This window comes from Cupressus sempervirens, chromosome 6, assembly GCF_028749045.1.
Source record: "Cupressus sempervirens isolate cs-2001-9-10 chromosome 6, ASM2874904v1, whole genome shotgun sequence".
Taxonomy (NCBI): domain Eukaryota; kingdom Viridiplantae; phylum Streptophyta; class Pinopsida; order Cupressales; family Cupressaceae; genus Cupressus; species Cupressus sempervirens.
The window spans coordinates 132,282,612-132,302,217 of NC_143123.1; the positions used below are offsets into that span (position 1 = coordinate 132,282,612).

General features: G+C 34.8%; 2 protein-coding genes across 5 annotated transcripts in view; one reads left to right on the forward strand and one right to left on the reverse strand.

Moving 5' to 3' along the window:
• LOC149551577 (fumarylacetoacetase-like) overlaps positions 1-19,606 on the forward strand; it is a 140,994-nt gene that overhangs the window by 25,793 nt on the left and 95,595 nt on the right. The gene's annotated exons all lie outside the window — the stretch shown is intronic.
• LOC149551578 (uncharacterized) lies at positions 10,159-12,375 on the reverse strand. The gene is made up of 4 exons (XM_089789708.1): positions 12,171-12,375; positions 10,978-11,978; positions 10,708-10,860; positions 10,159-10,622 (listed from the first exon to the last, which is right to left on the reverse strand). The coding sequence occupies exons 2-4, from the start codon at positions 11,189-11,191 to the stop codon at positions 10,195-10,197; spliced, it is 795 nt and encodes a 264-aa protein (XP_089645834.1). The 5' UTR covers positions 11,192-11,978; positions 12,171-12,375; the 3' UTR covers positions 10,159-10,194.

Here is a 19,606-nt window from a genome sequence, read left to right on the forward strand (position 1 = left end):
CACTGCTACTAGTGATAATATACAGGATAAATTTGAAGAGTAATTTAATTTTTTCATTTATCCAAGTTGTGACTCATAGAAATTGGTATTTCTATATCACAACAAGATCCTGAGTTTAAGATCTATCAGAATACAGGATAAACCCGGAGAATACTAAAATTCTTCCTTTATACAAATTGTGACTCATAGACATATCAATATTTACATCACAATATGATCTTGAACTCATCTAGATCTTACAGTAGAACTCTAATGTTTAGCACATTATCTAAGAGATCGTCATCTCACATAATGTCTTTTATATAAGTGTTCATTATCTCAGAGATCGCCACCTCTTAAATAATGAATGCAAATGGTGAAGCCCATAACAGTCAATAGCCTGACAAATAAAATTATTTTATTAATAATTTGAAGAATACAAATGAATTACAATTCAACCATACCAAGTCTTCTCCTGAAGTGGTCTATCTTTACTCTAGATAGAGGTTTGGTGAGAATATCTGCTGTCTGATCTGCAGTGCAAATGTATTCTAACTTTACAGAATTCTGTCTACCATATGTTTTACATAATGGTAAGGAATTTTAATATGTTTAGACCTGTCATGGAAAACTAGATTCATTGAAAGCTTGATGGAACTCTGATTGTCATAATGAATAATCGTAGGATTCATGGCTTGCCCAAATAATCCTACAGGTAACTTCCTTAGCCAAATTGCTTCTTGAGAGGCCATTGCTGCTGCAATGTATTCGACTTCTGTGGAGCTCTAAGCTATTGAGGACTGCTTTCTGCATATCCAAGATATCATAGTTGCCTAAACTAAAACAACATCCTGAAGTACTTTTTCTGTCTCTAACACTTCCACCCTAATCTGAATCTGTGAATCCATGCAAATCTAAAGCAACTTTCTCATATTTGAGTCCAAAATTTAGAGTGCCTTGTAAATATCTCATAATATGCTTAATTGCAACTAGATGAATCTCCTTTGGCTCACACATAAACTGACTTAAGGCATTAACAACATAACAAATATCTGGTCTTGTATTTACCAAATACATAAGGGATCCAATCATCTGTTTGTAGAGAGTAGAATCTATGGAAGGTGATTCTGTTGTTACTTTTTTAAATTTATGTAAATTAGTCTCCATTGGAGAAGACATAGACTTGCAGTTCCACATTCCAAATCTCTTCAAAATATCTGATGGATACTTTTCTTGATTAAGTATGATACTGTCAAAATTTTGTCTTACTTCCAATCTTAGGAATTAATGAATAAGCCCCAAGTCTTTCATTTTGAATTCTCTAGTTAGATCTTTCTTGCACTGATCTATAAGATGATCATCACCTGTGATTAATAAATCATCAACGTACAATATCAGAATTACCATATCATCTTTATCTCTTTTGTAATATAAGTTTGGATCGGCTTCGTTCTTGGAGAATCCTAAGCAGGTGAGATAATAATCAATTCTTTCATACCAAGCCCCTGGAGCTTGTTTAAGCTCATAGAGAGCTTTCTTGAGCTTGCAAACAAAAATGTTAGGATTATGAGTTTCAAATCCTTTAGGTTGCTCCAGATAAACTTCTTTTGTAATCTTTCCATTTAGGAATGTTGTTTTTACATCCATCTGATGTACCTTCCATCCCTTTGATGCGGCAATTGCTAAGACTGCTCTTATGGAGGTACATCTGGCAACAAGAGCAAATGTTTCTTCATTATCAATTCCTTCTTTCTAAGAAAATCCTTTGGCTACAAATCTGGCTTTATACTTCTCAATACTACTGTCAACAACATGCTTTATTTTAAATATTCATTTGGAAGAAACAACAGATTTTCCTTTAGGTCTTGGAACAATTTCCCAAACATCATTTTTCATAATAGATTGGTATTCTTTTGTCATGGCTTCTTTCCAAGCTATATGTTTAATAGCATCAGAAGGATTGGTAGGTTCTGTTTTGGATAAATCACTCATGTTTGCTGTATAACTAGAGAATCTTTTAGGTCTTTTGCTTTCTCTAACTATTCCGGAAGGTGCAGCAAAGTCTTGAGCTGCTTCAACTGTTTTAATGACCCAAAGTGGTCTTTTCTTTGAATTTTCTTCAAGATTCATATTTTGAATTTCATCTTCTATTTCTTCTAAGTTCTCCCTTTGGGACCTAGATTCACTATTTCTTTCAGAACTAGGTACAGGAGAAGGTTCATCAGAACTTATGGCTCTTTTGGTTGCAAGATCTTCTTCAAAGATTATATCCCTACTAAGTTCAATATTTTTCTGTCCAAGTATGAAAATCCTATATGTCTTAGATGTTTCACTATACCCTACAAAAATACCTTTCCTCCTAGAGGGTTCTAGCTTGGTTCTCTTTTCTTTTGGAACATGGATATATATAGGACACCTGAAAATTCTAAGATGACTTATATTGGGTTTTACTTTAGTAAATACTTCTTCAGGGGTTTTATTTTTAAGATAGGAGTGGGGGCTTCTGTTTGAATATATATAGTAGTACAAGAGGCTTCTACCCAAAGATAATATTCTAGATTTTGGTCAAAAATCATAGCTCTAGCAGCTTCTATAATTGTCCTATTCTTTCTTTTTGCTATCCCGTTTTGCTCTGGATTATAAGGAACAATGTACTCCCTCTTAATCCCTGATTCTTTACAAAACCTTTTAAACAAATCTGAGGCATATTCTCCTCTGTTATCAGTTCTAAGGGTTTTAATTTTATGCCCTGAAAAGTTTTCAGTTAATATTTTGAATTCTTTAAACCTTTGTGGGATTTCTTCTGATTCCTTGCATTTAAAAAAATAAATCCATGTTTTCCTAGAGAAGTCATCCATGAACAAGATATAATACCGGAATCCTCCAAGAGAAGGAACAAACATGGGTCCACATAAATCTGAATGAATTAATTCTAGTACATTATTTGTTTTCCTAGTACTATCATGAAAGGGACTTCTGGTGTTCTTACCCAGAGCACATCCTTTGCAAATACTTGAGTGGTCTTTATTTAGTTGAGATAATCTAGTAACCATCTTCTCCATAGTTGATAAAGTTTTGAAATTTAGATGCCCTAATCTTCTTTGTCATATTTCATTTGTATCTGTAGCTTCGTGAACTAGGGCTTGAATAGATCAACTAGATTCTGTATTCAATTCATACAAATATCCTTTTCTTTGACCAATTAACTTTGCTTTCTTGATGGAGGAGTTCTTAGCCCAAGTTAATACTTTGCCATCCACGAATGCAACATTGTGCCCATCATCTTCAAGTGTTGTAATTGAGATTAGGTTTCTTTTAATTCCTGGTACATAGAGCACACCTTTAAAAAGAAGAGTATTTCCTGATTTTAGTTTCAAAGTACAATTTCCAATTCCTTTAACGGAGTGTGCTGAGTTATCACCAATGGTAACTTCACTGTTAACCTTCTCTGATAAAGAATCTAGAGTTTCTTTGTATCTTGTTATATGTCTAGAAGATCCACTATCAATTACCCATGCTTAATTTGAAATTTCATTTGATAGAGAGGAGTACAAAACACGGTTCTCAGGATCATAAGTATCTTCTTCTCTAATAATATTTGTACAATTTGCTTGTTTGAAAATTTCAGGACAATTAGATCTATAGTGTCCAAATTATTCACATTTGAAACACTTTATTTTAGATAGATCTTTCTTGGGTTTTCCATTCTTTTGATTTCCCTTTTTCTTCTTGAAATACTTCTTCTTGCCCTTACAAGAGTTTGTATTAAGAACATGAAGTTCTTCATCTTTTGCTTTTGGTTTCCCTCCTTTCTTTAGTTTTTTGGATTCCTCTTGAAGACAATCGTTCTTGAGTCTGTTAAAGTTCAGAAGATTATCTTTGGCACTTGTTCCTTGTGCAAATGTCTCCCATGAATTTGGCAATCCATCTATAGCCATAAGCGTTAATTCTGTGTCACTAATGATGGTTCCAATGCTTGATAGTTCATCTCTAATGCCGACAACTCTTAGGAAGTAAGAATTTATCGATTCTCCTTTCTTTATCTAAATGTGATTCAGTTGCCTTTTTAGTGCGAGAACCCTAGTTGCATTGTTTACTTCATATGCATTTCGTAATGCATTCATCATATCAAAGGCACTTTGATGTTTTGTAAGCATAGGTACGATATCATTTTTTACTCCATCCAAGATGATTTGAATAGCTTTTCTATTTCCTCTACTCCAGATAGATTTGTGAGGTTCAACTGGAGATTGTTTGGATGCTCCATCAACAAATTGTTTTACTTCATTCTCTTGAAGTATCATCATGATTCTGAATTTCCAGGCATGAAAATGTTCCTTCCCATCAAACCTATCCTCGGGTTTGATTGTGTATGCCATAGAAGATAGGAGATTGTTGCTTGATGTATACAAAGTCTGATTATTGAAATTTTGTAGGGCCTAGGTTCGATTACCAGAGCTCTGATACCATGTAAAGTTTTTGCTAGTTCTTTATCTCTGAATTAGACTTTTAATTCAGTCTTTAAATGCTGAGAATGGTTTTTTAAGAATTCTGAATATTGATGAAGTTAACACCTATCTTGATGCAGATCCAATAATGAATAATCGACCTTTGATTGTGAGGGAGTATCTCTGATATAATTCACAGGATATAGATGCTTAGAGGAGCAGACTTTGTTGTAACTGGGTGTCCTCAATTTGCATCGATAACCTCCCTATATATCCTTCCTCAAGTGTATGTCCCTGAAAGGGACATAACCCTTCCTTAGTTAACGTAATTAATACTCCTACAAGTCGGCGATCAGAATAAATAAACATGATAACATCTAACTAACACAATGTGTTAGATTAGTTAAGGTTTATTAATTCACTTCTTGAGAAGTCGCTGGCTCCTAAGGAAAATAATCTAATGCCAACATAAATGATATATAAGGGTAAAAGAAGAAGTACGGTCTGCACTTTCAGACCTATAGGTATATCTGGTTAAATATACTTAACAATTTTGACAAAGATAAGGTATAGTTTGTGTTCCTCTCTCCCCCACTTGAGGTTCTACATGGTCCCATTGTTTGAATATTGGTTTTAATCTTTCTATCAAGCTATGTCATGCTCCTTAATGGTATGTCTATTTTTCACTATACATATCTCATGGTCTTCGCTCTAATATGTCTATTTTGTAATTGGTATTACTCTTGATTTTAGTGTTAGTTTTGAGTTTCAATTGAGATTTCTTTTGCTTCTTACTAATTGACTGATCATGGGATTCAATTGATGTTTTTGATACTCCTAGATGATATCAGATTGGGTTCAGCCAAATTTACTCATGCTTCCAATGTTGATGATGGATGTTCCCAATCACGAGCAAGGAATGTTGATCATAGTTCAAATGTTGGTTTCGAGTTGTTTAAAACAATGTAGTAGAAGTTGAGAAATCATCGAGATTTAGACCAATTGGTAATCATGCATTTAAAAGTACGTAGCACTCAGAACCATGCATGTCAAGTAAAATATTCAGATATCAAAAGAAATTGTTAAATGGTCCAAATAAGCTAATGGACCCTATGAGGTATCATGTTTATATCTTTCCTTTTTTCTTGCATTTTTCTTGACAAATCTGTAACATAGAGAGGACAAAATTCTACGAGTGGCTTATGCAATACAAACTTAAATAAGAGCAATTGCAAATATTTATTTTATATCAACTATCATAAAGGTGAGAGAAAAAGGCAGCAGGAGGAATTTTGCATGTACCTTAAAATGGTTCTTGCCTACTGTAGCATCAAAAAATTTCACCTTTATGTGTTTTCCCACTTACCTGGGCCCTATTTTCACATATTTGGTCTCCTATATCCGGTCTTTCTTTCCTAGCTCAATTTTGCATATACTTTCGGCATTCTTTTTTCAAATAGGACCTCTGGTTTTGAGGCCGCACTAAGTGGAACAAGGTGATTAGGGCATCCCATTCGTAGTAATAGGCCAATCAGGGTACCCTGTTCCCTAATGATCAGGAAAAGCAAGTAAAACTTACATTGTTTTAGTAGGGATTTTGATCTCGCATTGGCTTTTATTGAGTTTTACATCTCAAAATGTTGTGAGAGGTATAAAAGCAAGCTACCCTCCCATCATCTGATCATTACTCAAGTCTAAAATCAAGTTGTCAACTACAGCTTTGCATCTAAGCATTCAAGAGCATTTTTTACTTTTAGCATTCAAGGCATTCCATCCCATTCTTCATTATGGCAAGCTTCGACAACCTTTATGCAAGCATGTCTTTTATGATTTCTTTTCAGGCATTTGTGGAGTCATGTTATTTGTAATGACCCTTACTAATAGGATCACTAAAACACTGATTCTTTGTACAATTGAATTTCGTCAAACACTTAGCATGTAATCTGAATTGTACTACTGAAGAAAATGAAACTGAATATGTACTATGGAAATTCTGTCAAACACTTGGCAAGCAAATTGATTTGTATTGTTAGAATTTAATTCCGTACTCAAGAAATTGTTGTGCAACAAATCCACAGTAAACTGATGTAATAACAGTACCAATATATTTAAGTGTTCAATACGATTGCTAATTATAACTTCCAGATTCTGACAACTTTCAGACTTGCAATTGTTTGGCACTAAAAACTACTATAAGTATGCACTGTAAATAGACCTTATGGTTTGAATTGAACATTAATGTTTGTCACATATGATAGACTTAGATTTGAAATATGCAATGTAGATAATGACTGATTTCTATGAACTGTTACAGCAATGACTGACAAATACAAACCCTTATTACAAACTTTGACAATAATCTAGCAAATACAATAGAATTAGAAGAACCTGGAATTGCATTACAAGCATTGTAGACAAAAACCCGAATTGTATGTTGCACCCAAGAAAGCTGTCCGTACCCTACTACTGTGCTAGGTGTTATTGTAGCTCGACACTGTAGCGCTGTCACTGTAGCTCGACACTGTAGCTTGGCACTGTAGCTCGACACTGTAGCGCTGTAACTGTTCACCATTCACTTTGCATATTAGTTTCTGACTTGCAGGCACCAAATAAACCCCTAGACTGTATATTGCAATAGCGTGGAGATTGATAGCTGAGAGGGGTTTCGTCCTCAAAGCCCCAGGAAGATTATCTCCAAACTAAACAAGTAATTTCTTCAATCAACAAAAGCATCCTCAATGGAAGCTCTTCCACCTCTTTTATTTTGTTCTCACAAAACCCATGCCTTCGTCTTGTCAATGTGGGATAAAACATAACTCCCTTATGTAACTTATGTCTCCAATGTATTATAAAATAAAGGGGACTCTTTTATTTAAATATTTCCCACCAACTATAGTCTAAGCATTAACAAAGTTAAATATTTGAATTTAACTTTATAAAATGACTTTATTAATGCAAAATAAATCATATCAATAATAAATGAATCTTTTTGTCAATTTTAAACATTTACCATCGATATGTTGCTGCCATAGGATGTCCAATCATATCTAGAATGACTTACTATAAATAGTAAGTATGCCCAAAACTACCTCAAAACCCCTCAGAGACACCTGCAACTGAAACTGTCTAGGTCAAATGGCCTCTAAGTCTCTTTGATGTTCTGGTTAGCCTATGGGACCATGGGGAAATAGGCTAACGACACATCATGCTATGAATGCTAGAAAGGTGACATTACATTATTGCACCAACACTTCTGATTATATTCAAAGAGCATTGCACCATTTGTAATGTTTTAATATGCTAAGATCTTGATTGGTGTAAATCTCAATTTCAATATGTCTTGATAATGCAGAAGTTGAATTACAATGGTACTGTAATTCTTATTTCTTGGTGTTTATTGATGAATGAAATAATGTACTAAAGGAAGAAAACTAAATATATCTTAGACTGATATGTATGATGATTTGTGATGTGAGAGTATGATTTCCACTGTTATTGATCTACTTCACACCGTAGATCATCATATATATATGTGCGTATAAAGGGAATAGACACGGTGAAGGGTTACGCTCCAAAACCACCTGACAGTCACGAGGCATACCAACAATCAAGTCATGATGGTTGGTAAATAATGCAAATGCCGAAAGCAACATTAGTTAATATGATTAGTACTTGAGTAGATATACTTCTGCCTTTAACAAAGCTTCCACTCATGGTGGTAAGCATACATTGCATATTATATATCTGCCGCAATATAAGGATAAAGTCTTTTACGTGAGCATCATGTGCTATCGGCAGTATAAACTGATTACATTATATAGATGCTTAATATAATCTTAAGTATATATGTATCTGTATATATATATATATATATATATATATATATATATATATATATATATATATATATATATATATATATATATATATATATACAATTAATGGATCAGTTATGTAAGATTAATTTGAGGATAGACATAAAAATATAGATTCAATCTCACACAAGCTAACATTCTTAACACTCCCTCTTTAGCAAGGGAAATTGAAATAAGTTTAACTTACATAATAAGGTGTAATCATCATCATGTTTTAAACTAAAAGCAAAGTAACAAGAATCGGAATCGGATTGGAATCGGCAAGGCCGAATCGAATCGTGAATCGGCAATGAATCGGCAATGAATCGGCAAATTTGAAAAAACCCTTTAAATTTAAAGATTTTAACAATTTAAAACTTATTTCGTGCACCCTTTATTGAATATAACTTAAACACACTATAACATCATCAAATAGAAGTTAAAACTTAACATACATAAACATGGAACATAAAATCCATCACATATGTAACTATTTTATCTAAAATGTAAATTGTAGGCTAGCTGAAGTAAATAGAAATCAAATGATCACAATGATTTAAATCATAGAATGTATGTAAGATGATCCATAAGACATCAAATCATAAATGTATGTAAGAATCTAAGATGAAGATCCATGAAAGTTTGAAACATATGTCTATCAATGATTCAGTATCAATATCTGTAAATAAAATATAAAAACAAGGCTCCAGCTCAAGCTTCAGACTCATAGTCATCATCATCATCCTCAACATCATCCTGAAGCTCGGCTGCAGCCTCAGCCTTAGCCTCTGAGTATCCAGTTTGCCTAGTAGCAAGGCGTCTAATGTAGGTCCTAGAGGACTGCCAAGCCATATCTCCCGCATGTAAGATGGGCTCATGAACGTCGCTAGGGCCTGTGCCTGTGCGTGCACGTGTGCGTCTACCAATGCCTGAAGAACGTGCTCTAGCTGCCTCAGCCTCTATATCCACCTGGTCAACCCACACACGGTCTTCCTCAGTGAAGACTGGATCCACAACCTCTGTGAGCCACTCTAATTCTGGATCAATCTCCTCTAGAATGATCGGAGAGGAGTCAGTGCCCAAAATCTGTCTGATCCTAAGACGGAGGTTGTAATGAACAAAGACAATATCATTCAACTTCTGCACTGTCAACCTGTTTCTCCTCTTCGAATGGATGTGCTCGAACATGGACCAATTGCGCTCACATCCAGAAGCGCTGCTTGGCTGACTCAGAATACGAATGGCAATTTTTTGAAGTTTTGGGGTTGTGGCTCCAAACATTTGCCACCATCTATCTGCAATAAGGGAAAAATTGAAAATAGAAACAATTAGTCTCATTTACAAATTACAAGTTAACTCTAAAATTACATAATCAACTTTAAGATTAGAATCTAGATTCATGAACATTGAATATATTATTTAATTTTTACCTGGCTGTAGTGTTGTCTGAGCATTTATGGCCATCCTGCTAGAGAAAAGTGGCCCTTCTTTATTGTTGAACTGGTTTAGCTCAACAATCGCAGCAGCGCTATCTTCATCGCTACTCAACCTCTGAATCACTGTGTATAAGCCAGTGAGAACCTCCGCATCCGCCTTGAACTCAGGACGGAAACAATATGCCGGATTCAGAAAGTAAGCTGCTGCATGGATGGGTCGATGGAGCTGATTCTGCCATCTCTTATCGATGATGTCCCAAATAGGGCCATACCTCTCCTGCACTCCTGCATATTGGGCTCTGATGGCCTCCTTGGCCCTATCCATGCCCTCATAAATGTAGCCCATAGAGGGCTTCTCCCCATCAGCAGTTCGTAGCAAAGCTACAAGGGGCTCAGTGACCTACATATAAAGTAAAACAAAAAACTTGAGTCAAAACTTAAATATAAAATAATATAACTTAAAGTAAAAGTAAAATACTAAATGTTAAATTGCAATAAATTTACCTGCAAGATTTCTCTAGCGGGTTTCCAAAAACCATCCTCATCAAATATGCAATCCGCCACATCTATCCCTACAGTGGTCATAGCATAGGAAGAGGAAATCCACTCCCGCCCAACAAACATGCTCCTCAATTCATTCCTTGATGTCAACAAGGACTGCAAGGTGATGAAATTCGAGGCAAACCTCGTGATACCTGGGCGAGCTAACTCTTTGCCTTCTGTGTACTTCCTCATTGTGCTAAGGACAAATGAATGATTATAAATGAATTTGCATATTTTTTTTGCCCTTTCCACACATGACTTGACAAACTCAAGTTTGCCAATTTCCTCCAACATGAGGTCAATGCAATGTGCCGCACAAGGGGACCAAAATATGGTGGGGTGCCTCTCCATCAAAAGTTTACCTACAACAATTTTAAGTCAATTAGAAATTCAAATTTCAAAATTCAAATAAATTTATTTTCAAAACTTGAAAAGTTAAAAGTTTACCTGCAGCAACATAACTTGCTGCATTATCCGTCACCACCTGGATCACATTTTGTTCTCCCACCTCTGCTATGACTTCCTCAATAGCCTCACATAAGTATGTGGCATTTTTTACATGTGCGGAAGCATCAATGGATTTGATGAACATGGTATATCCTACAAGTAACAAAACAACGAATTAGAATATTAAAATTAAATGGATCATCAACAAATTAGCATTCAACAAATCAAAATTTACAATTATGTATGTAGGAAAGTAGAATGATCAATTACCTCCACAGGATACAAGAAAATTGAGGAGTGTTCTATTCCTCCTATCTGTCCAACCATCAGTCATGATGGTGCAACCCTTTGCAATCCACTCCTTTCGGTTCTCCTCGAGCTTAGCCCTCATGTCCTCTACCATCTCATCCAAGAGGTATTCGCTCAACTCAGCCTCAGTTGGGGCTTTAAACCCCGGAACACAAATAGCAACCGCGTCTATCATGTTCTGCCAATAAGGAGCCCTGTCACAAATAAAAATTTAGATGTCAAAGACTCAAATTATAAAACAAGTAAATATAATTAAAATTTTACTTTTACTTTTAATTTTAACTTTAAAGAAAACAACGAAAAAAGAATCAATTACCTGGCTGCAATAAATGGAATGTTGCAAAAGTACCAAAATTTGCATATCTCCTTTCTGGCAGCATCATGAATTTCCTTGTTCAAACCCATGCCCTCAAGCGTGGGTTGGGAACCAGGAGAAGTGCGGGGCACAAAGTAACTATCCATTCTGTTTTTCCGCACTCTAGGCTGCAATAGGTTGGTGTGGGACTCTGTCTCAGTATGTGACCGACTAGCACTAGCACGAGTAGAAGAACTAGGATAAAAAGGAGGCCTAGAAGAACCCTCTCCAACACAACCTACAGATGCAGAAGCTGATGCAGATGCAGATGTGGATGCGGCTGCAGATGCGGATGCGGGAACATGGGAGCCAATACCCCTTAACCCTTCAAGTTGCATTTTCCTATTGGCTTTGTCTTTTTCAATTTTTTCTAATGCCATTAAGCAAGTGCGTTTTGCCTCAGGAGTTTGGTGAGTGCAAATTGTAACATCGTGTCCAGGTATAGCAGCAATGTGGTATTTCAATCTATAAATACCCCCAGAAGTTATTTTTTCTTTACAAAAAATACATTTTGTTTGATATTTGGTTCTTCCAGGAAACTCTTCATTATATTTCCAACATTCATCTTTTCTACCCATTGCGAATTTGCAAAAAATGAAAGCAAAGGCTGTTGCAATAAAAATTTATATGTAAAATATCAAAGTTTGAAGCTAATAAAAGCTACAAAACAACAAACCCTAGTTTGCAACTTAGTAAAAATAAAGAACATTCAAGATCTAAACTAAAAATCTTGAAAACTATAAAAATTTAACAAAAAATGCATAATACACTAACATGCAAAAAAAAAAAGAGCACTTACCTCTTGCAAATGAGTTGAGGAGTGTTGAGATTGGCTCCCTAATGCTCCCAATGCAATTGATGGCCTCCCCAAATGGATTGCTGATCTCTTTTGTGCTCTTTCTTCTTGCCGGTTAGAAACCTATGGCTTTTCTTTTCTCTTCTTCTCTCTCACTTTTCCTCTCTTCTACTCATGTTAAACAAATAGAAGGCCCTTTAGGGTTATAACAAAGAGAATAGGTCAAAAACAAAGTAAAAAAAACAAGCAATTTAAAATTTTTTTACAACTCTATACTTTATTGGCCGTGGGCGATTCCTGCCGATTTTTCCAGGCGATTCATGCGATTTTTTGCCTGAATCGCCTGAATCGGCGATTCACTTGAAGAAATCGGCAATGGCGATTTCCGACTCCAAAAAAATCGCCATTGCTGAATCTAATTGCCGAATCGCCGATTCAGGCGATTTTATGGCGATTCTCGTTACTCTGACTAAAAGAGAGAAAGAAGAAAGAAAACATAATGGATTTTCATGGTGTCCGACTATTGCGCAAAAGACTCATGAAGGTTATCAATGTGTTCGGCAGAATCCGGCCCAAAGAACAAAGATAACCCAAACTTTCAAAACAATGGGTTTTCATGGTGTTTGGCTATCGCCCAAAAGACCCATGAAGGTTATCAATGTGTTCGGCAAAATCCGGCCCAAAGAACAAAGATAACACCAAATTCAACCATTGTTTGAAGACAGATCAACTAAAATAAAGTCGTCACTTTATAATAGGATCAGAAGACACAAAAGGTCGTCACCTTTCACAAGAAAAGTCGTCACTTTTCACAATACAAGCTTGTAAGCAAAAATAATTTGTATTCATGAATATTAGATAATAAATTCATTTACAATAATGTCATACCAAGTTTACCTCGGAAGTACACAATTTTCAACTTCGCAAGAGGTTTGGTGAAAATATCAACATTTTGTTCATTTGTACTGATATAACTCAATTTAATGATATCTCTGCCGACCATGTCTCTTATGTAGTGATAGGGAGTCTTAATATGCTTTGATCGATTGTGGAAATCTGGATTTTCTGACAGCTTGATACAACTTTGATTATCACAATGAATCACAGTTGGTTTTAGAGGTTTTCCAAATAGCCTAAATAGTAGTTTCCTTAACCAAACTGCTTCATGTGCTCCCATGGAAGCAGCTACATACTCAGCTTTAGTAGAACTCAAGGCAACAATTGGTTATTTTTTGTTGAACCAAGATATCACTGCTGACCCAAGACTGAAGCAACAACCTGTAGTGCTTTTGCGATTAGAGGAACAACCCGCCCATCTGAGTCAGTATATCCTTTCAAATTTATCTCAACATTTTCATACTTTAATCCAAAGCCAATAGATCCTCATAAATATTTTAATATATGTTTTGCAGCCATAAGATGAATCTTCTTAGATTTACATATAAAATGACTAAGGACATTTGTAGCATAGCATATGTCGGGTCTGGAATTCACAAGATACATAAGAGATCCAATTATTTTTCTGAAGAGAGTAGGATCAATGTCCTTAGATTTTGATGCTTCTTCTTTTAGCTTGTGTAAGTTTGTTTCCATCAGAGTAGATAAGGGCTTACTATCCATCATTCCAAATCTAGTCAGAATATCTTGAGTGTACTTTCCTTGATGTAAGAAAACGTAGTCTTTCTTCTGATTAACTTCTAATCCCAAGAAGTAGTGTAATAACCCTAAATCTTTCATTTCAAATTCAGCTATCAAATCTTGTTTATATTTTTCAATTAATTTATCATCACCTGTTATTAGCAAGTCGTCAACATATAGAACAAGTATTACCATTTCATCATTTGTGGTTTTGAAGTATATGTTCGAGTCGGCTTCATTTTTTGAGTATACAAGTTTGGATAGGTAGTTATCTATCCTTTCATACCAAGCTTGAGGACCCTGTTTGAGACCATAGGGTGCTTTCTTGAGTTTACATACATGTAATTTTTTATCTTTTATGGTGAACTGTGTTGGTTCCCAAAACTGTAGATTGGAATCCTACGAGCCTTGCCTGCTCGATGTTGGGATATCCAACTGGTTAAGGCCAACTTGACGAGATCAATCGACGTGATGTAAATCTCCTACACTTTTGACTTTGCAAAACCGAGGCGGGTGTACTGGATCCTAGACAACAACCTTATATCCAAGATGCTTAAAGCAGATTGGTTAAAACGCTAATGCGATGAAAGCTTTCAAAATGACAAGAATTATAGAAAGCTTTAAGATTGCAAATTACGAATAAAGAATAAAAGTAAATAATTGTATGAATGTTTTTTAAATAAAAGTGATTATTACAGATGATTGCAACAAATGAATAGATTAATTCTTCAATGGAAAGAAATGAAACAGTTGCCAGCATATGGATTATGAACTAGGAGTAAAAGACCAGTGCTTAATTAAATGGGCAATTAGAGTCAATATTATAAGTTGAAACGTACAACTTTATAAAGTTTAATATATTTTAACTATAAACAATTTTAATAATTAAGATGCGACGGATCAATTATATAAACGCAATTTAAATTAGTCTAAAATGCACTTTAACTCCTGTAGAGACAAATTAGACATAAATACGGAAATAATTAAATATTTCACAATATTTATGTTTATCTAATTTAAAATACAATAACGACTCAATCCACTTATTCGAATATTAAAATATTTATAGAAAATAATAAAAAAACATTTATAAAGGACACAACTTACTAATAATGTAAAACTCCAAAATTTAAAATAAATAATAATGTTGGAAATAAAATCACAATAAAGACATTCCTTACAGATGATCCATCTATTGCGAACATATTTGGGTTGCACAAAATCCACCCATTAACTCAAATCCACGGGCTTAGTTCAAAAATTCATTTTTCCGCCCATTTAAAAATATAATACATCATAGAGCATAGGATAGGTAAAATTTTAAAATATAAGAATGAATTTTCTCGTAAGTCTCTCCATTGGTTTGGCTTTTACATCTCATATTTATAAGTTTTAGAAGGATGTTCGTTGCTTTATCAAACATTACACCTTTTCATAAATAAAACTAACTAATGTTTATATATCAAAGCCAAGAACAACTGCTGGTTTATTCATACATTTTATATATCTTAAACGGCAGATTTTATAGTGCTTGCACGTAACTCCACCTTTTCTCCATACGTGTCCATGGTCTGACATCCACAAGTGAAAACCCGTCCATATCTTGGCACTCGAATAGTTTCAACAAAATCTGATTCATCTTCAGGTCTTTTGCCAATCTCCCCTCTTTCACATATCACCGGTTCAATCCCCACATGGCTCCTCTCATTTAGTCGTGTAAGAAGAAGTATTGACTTATCCTCCTTCGTTACCCATTACTCAAGCTCTCGATCTCCCTTTCACTCACGTATGTGCTCCTAACCCTGCAATAGACACGCCGAACATTAGATATGACCAAAATTAGAGAAACATACATCCTGCCTACCTCAAATAGATTGCAAAACGATGAATACACCGGTCTTCTTGCTTTCACAGGCTGGGTACATCCTATAGTGTTCCTCAGATCAAACTCGTTAGTCCCACACACTTCAAGCTTGCAAGCCTATTCTCTTCATCATTGTCAAACAATCTATGCAAGAGCTCCTTGGGCACGGTTTTGAAAACAAAGCTACAGACCAGTGGATACATTTATTTAGCTGCTCAAATAATCATTACTAGATATATAGAATTTCTGAAGGACAGAACTAAACCCGATGGGAAAGCTTGAAATGCATTGGTAAAATGCATCCGTACTGAGAACATGCTAGAAGGAAAGAACTGAGACAAAAACATGTTCATGTTCCTGGGAATGGAATTGCCCTTATGCAATACATCAATGCTGCTCACACCCTGGTTGATTCTTGCATTCTGCATCACTTGCAATACACACATATTGAATTGAGAATGAATAGATCCTAAGCAAAATAACAACATTCGTAATACTTATCTCTTCTGAATTCATGCAGTTTTCTTCATTGTCATCTACAACCTCTTGATATGAATAGAATCCCACATAATCTCTAGTCCAAGTATGCAACAGACATGCAAGAAATGCTTATTTCAGTATGCACAAACTCTTTACCTCTTGTTGGTATACACAAGGCAAGTTTTACATATTTTTTTAGCAAACTCCCCTTGATCAGATTTTCTGTAACATTTATATCTAATGTGTTTCTCACTGTCAACATTCATTATGCATTATTTTGCATGCATTCTTTTGTTTTGAAAATATTCCTCGTGCATCTTGGGTACCAGTCTAGAAACATTCCACCATTTCTTGATATAATACACATTTGCCCTTAGAATTCCTTGCCTGAAGTGAAGACAGCAACTATATTGCAGGCCTGAGGTTGTGAAATGGCTGCAAGTGATGAACAACTTCCAATAAATGCTCCAACCTTTGACATTATTTGACATGATAATTCGAATAATGCCTTGATAAAAGAACAAAAAGATCAATTTGAAAATCCTGCCCAATGGTGGCAAAAATGCCTGTCACAGTGATCTCATTCAATCCTATTTCCCAATGGGAATTTGTTGTAAAGGATATGAAAACCCTCCATTTGTAGGATTTTTTAAAAATCTTCACATAGGGATATTTCATCAAATTTTCAACATCATTTCACAAATGGAGACCTAAATTTTTAGGCTCCATCAAACCCTTCAGATTGTTCTATGTAGACTTCTTCATTAATGACCCCATTTAGGAATGCAGTTTTTACATCCATTTGATGAATCTTCCATCCTTTTGATGCTGTAATTGCAATAATTGTTCTTACAGAAGTGTAACGAGCTACTGGAGCAAAAGTTTCTTCATAGTCAATGCCAGTTTTTTGAGAAAATCCTCGAGCAACAAATCTAGCTTTGTGTTTTTCAATACTTCCATCAGCGGCATATTTGATTTTGTATAACCATTTTGAAGATACAACTATTTTGTCTTTAGGCCTAGTTACAATATCCTAGACATCGTTCTGAATTATGGAATTGTATTCTTCTACCATAGCATCTTTCCACTCTTGTGACTTTAGGGCTTCTTCAGCTGTTGATGGTTCAGTTTTGTTTAGCTCAGTTATAAGAGCAGTGTAACATAATTGATTTCGAGTTCTCTTGTTTTCTTTTGAGATCTCATCTGGTTCCACATTATTTTCTTCAAGCATCTTCCTTGCCCATAATGGTCTTTTCTTCCCATTAGTTATATCTGGTTCTCTCTCTTCAGGTGTGTGCTCCCTCTAATTTTCAGTTTGTCTAATTTCCTCATCATCTGAGATTGGTTCATCTTCTATGCTGGTTGAAAGTTTTAAGGCAGAATCCTCTTCAAAAATTACATCTCTACTTATTTCAACTGATCTTTGTCCAGGAATATAAATTCTATAACCCTTGGAATTTTCGCTATATCCTATAAATATACCTCTCTTCCTAGAAGGTTCAAGTTTGGTCCTTGAGAAAGACTTCTTCAGGTGTGGTATTCTTTAGAAATGAATGTGGACATTGAATGTATACTGCAGTCTTAGAAGCTTCTACCCAAAATGATACATGCATATTTTGATCATGTAACATAACTTTTCAGCTTCAATGATGGTTCTATTTTTCCTTTCTACGACTCCATTTTGTTGAGGATTATAAGGTACTATATACTCCCTCTTAATCCCAACAGAATTACAAAAACTTTTGAAGATATTAGATGTATATTCTCCTCCATTGTCTGATCTTAATGTTTTAATCCTTTTACTTGTCTGATTTTCTACTAATGCTCTGAAGGTTTTGAATTTTGATAGAACTTCATTTGATTCTTTGACTTTCAAGAAATAGATCCAAGTCTTCCTAGAAAAATCATCAATGAAGGATATGTAATAAAGGAAACCACCTAGAGAAGGTGTGGGCATGGGTCCACAAAATTCTGAGTGGACTAGTTCCAAGATTGATTTTGACTTATGTTCACTAGAGGGAAAAGTTTTTTTTTATGATTTTCCCTAGAGCACACCCTTTGCAAGTTCCTATATGAGATGAGTTTAGTTTAGGAGTACCAGAAGTTATCTTATCTAAATTAGGAAGTGAACTAAACCCAATGTGCCCAAGTCGTCCATGCCATAATTTATTAACATTGTATGTTTCAAGACTAAGGGCTTGAGTTTGAATATTGCTTAATCTATATAATGTTCCAAATCTGGACCCTATGATAATAGCAGTTTTCATATTTGAGTTATTAGGCCAATATAGTACTTTGTCTTTGTTGAAGGTGACATGATATCCATCATCGGTTAGACTTCAAATAGAAATTAGGTTTCTTTTTATGCCTGGTACAAATAAGACATCTTTAAGATTAAGTGTAGTTCCATCTTTTAATTTTATAGAACATGTCTCAATACCTTTTACAGGATAGGTAGAATTGTCTCCAATTGTAACTCCTTCAGTGATATAAGTTCCAAATGTATCAAACATATCTCTGAATCTAGAGATGTGACAGGATGCACCACTGTCTACAATCCAAGCTTCTTTATTTGAATTTACTTCACTTGAAAGTGCGGAATAGTATAGTTGATTTTCATCTTCCTTTGTTTCAGCAAGGGAGGCTAGAATTTTCTCTCTTTCTAGACAGTTTCTGAAGATGTGTCCTAGCTTCTCACACTTATAACACTTAACATGAGAATGATCTTTATTAAAATTCTTTTTATTATTATTGAATTTTCTCTTTCGTTTATTCGAGACAGTGTGAAGAGCTTGATTCTCTCCCTCTTGATTTGAAGTGATCCCTCTGGAGATTAACCTTTATTCTTTTGCTATGCATTCATTTTTCAATTGATCAAACGTAGGAATTGAAGGTCTACTTACTACTTTTATGAAGGTATCCCAAGACATTGGAAGCCCTCTCAGAGCTATTAATGAAAGTTCTTGATCTTCTATTTTGTTTCCAATGGAAGATAATTGTTTCTTCGTTTTATTAATTTTCTCAAAGTAAGAGTGAATAGAATCTCCTTTTTCCGTTTTAGTATTTAGTAATTGAGATTTTAAGGTGATTTAGTCTACTTAAGTTATTTATCTCAAATGTAATTTTTTATGGTCTTGAATACTTCATATGCACTTTTGATCTCTGATATAGAAGGAAGGATGTGATCTTTAACTGAATCAACAATGATTTTCCTTGCTTTATTATTACGTTTTTTCCAGGTGAGTTTTTCGGTTTCATCTTGAGGTATTGGGATATCTTTTTCAATGTAGTCTTCAAGTTCCAGTTCTTCCAGAATCGTAATGATACGGGTTTTCCAAGAGAAGAAATTTGATGCACCTTCAAGTCTGTCTTCCACTCTGACGTTATTTGCCATTATTTCTTCCTTCAATTCAAAATTTGAGATTTCTCTACCAATTTGGCTCTGATACCATGTAAA

Excerpts from the sequence above, each read along its gene's own strand:
- LOC149551578 (XM_089789708.1), bottom strand. The coding sequence starts at position 11,191 with ATGATAGACGCGGTTGCTATTTGTGTTCCGGGGTTTAAAGCCCCAACT. Across the intron at positions 10,861-10,977 it reads TTTTCTTGTATCCTGTGGAG|GATATACCATGTTCATCAAA; the intron begins GTAATTGATCAT and ends TGTTACTTGTAG. Across the intron at positions 10,623-10,707 it reads AGCAAGTTATGTTGCTGCAG|GTAAACTTTTGATGGAGAGG; the intron begins GTAAACTTTTAA and ends AAATTGTTGTAG.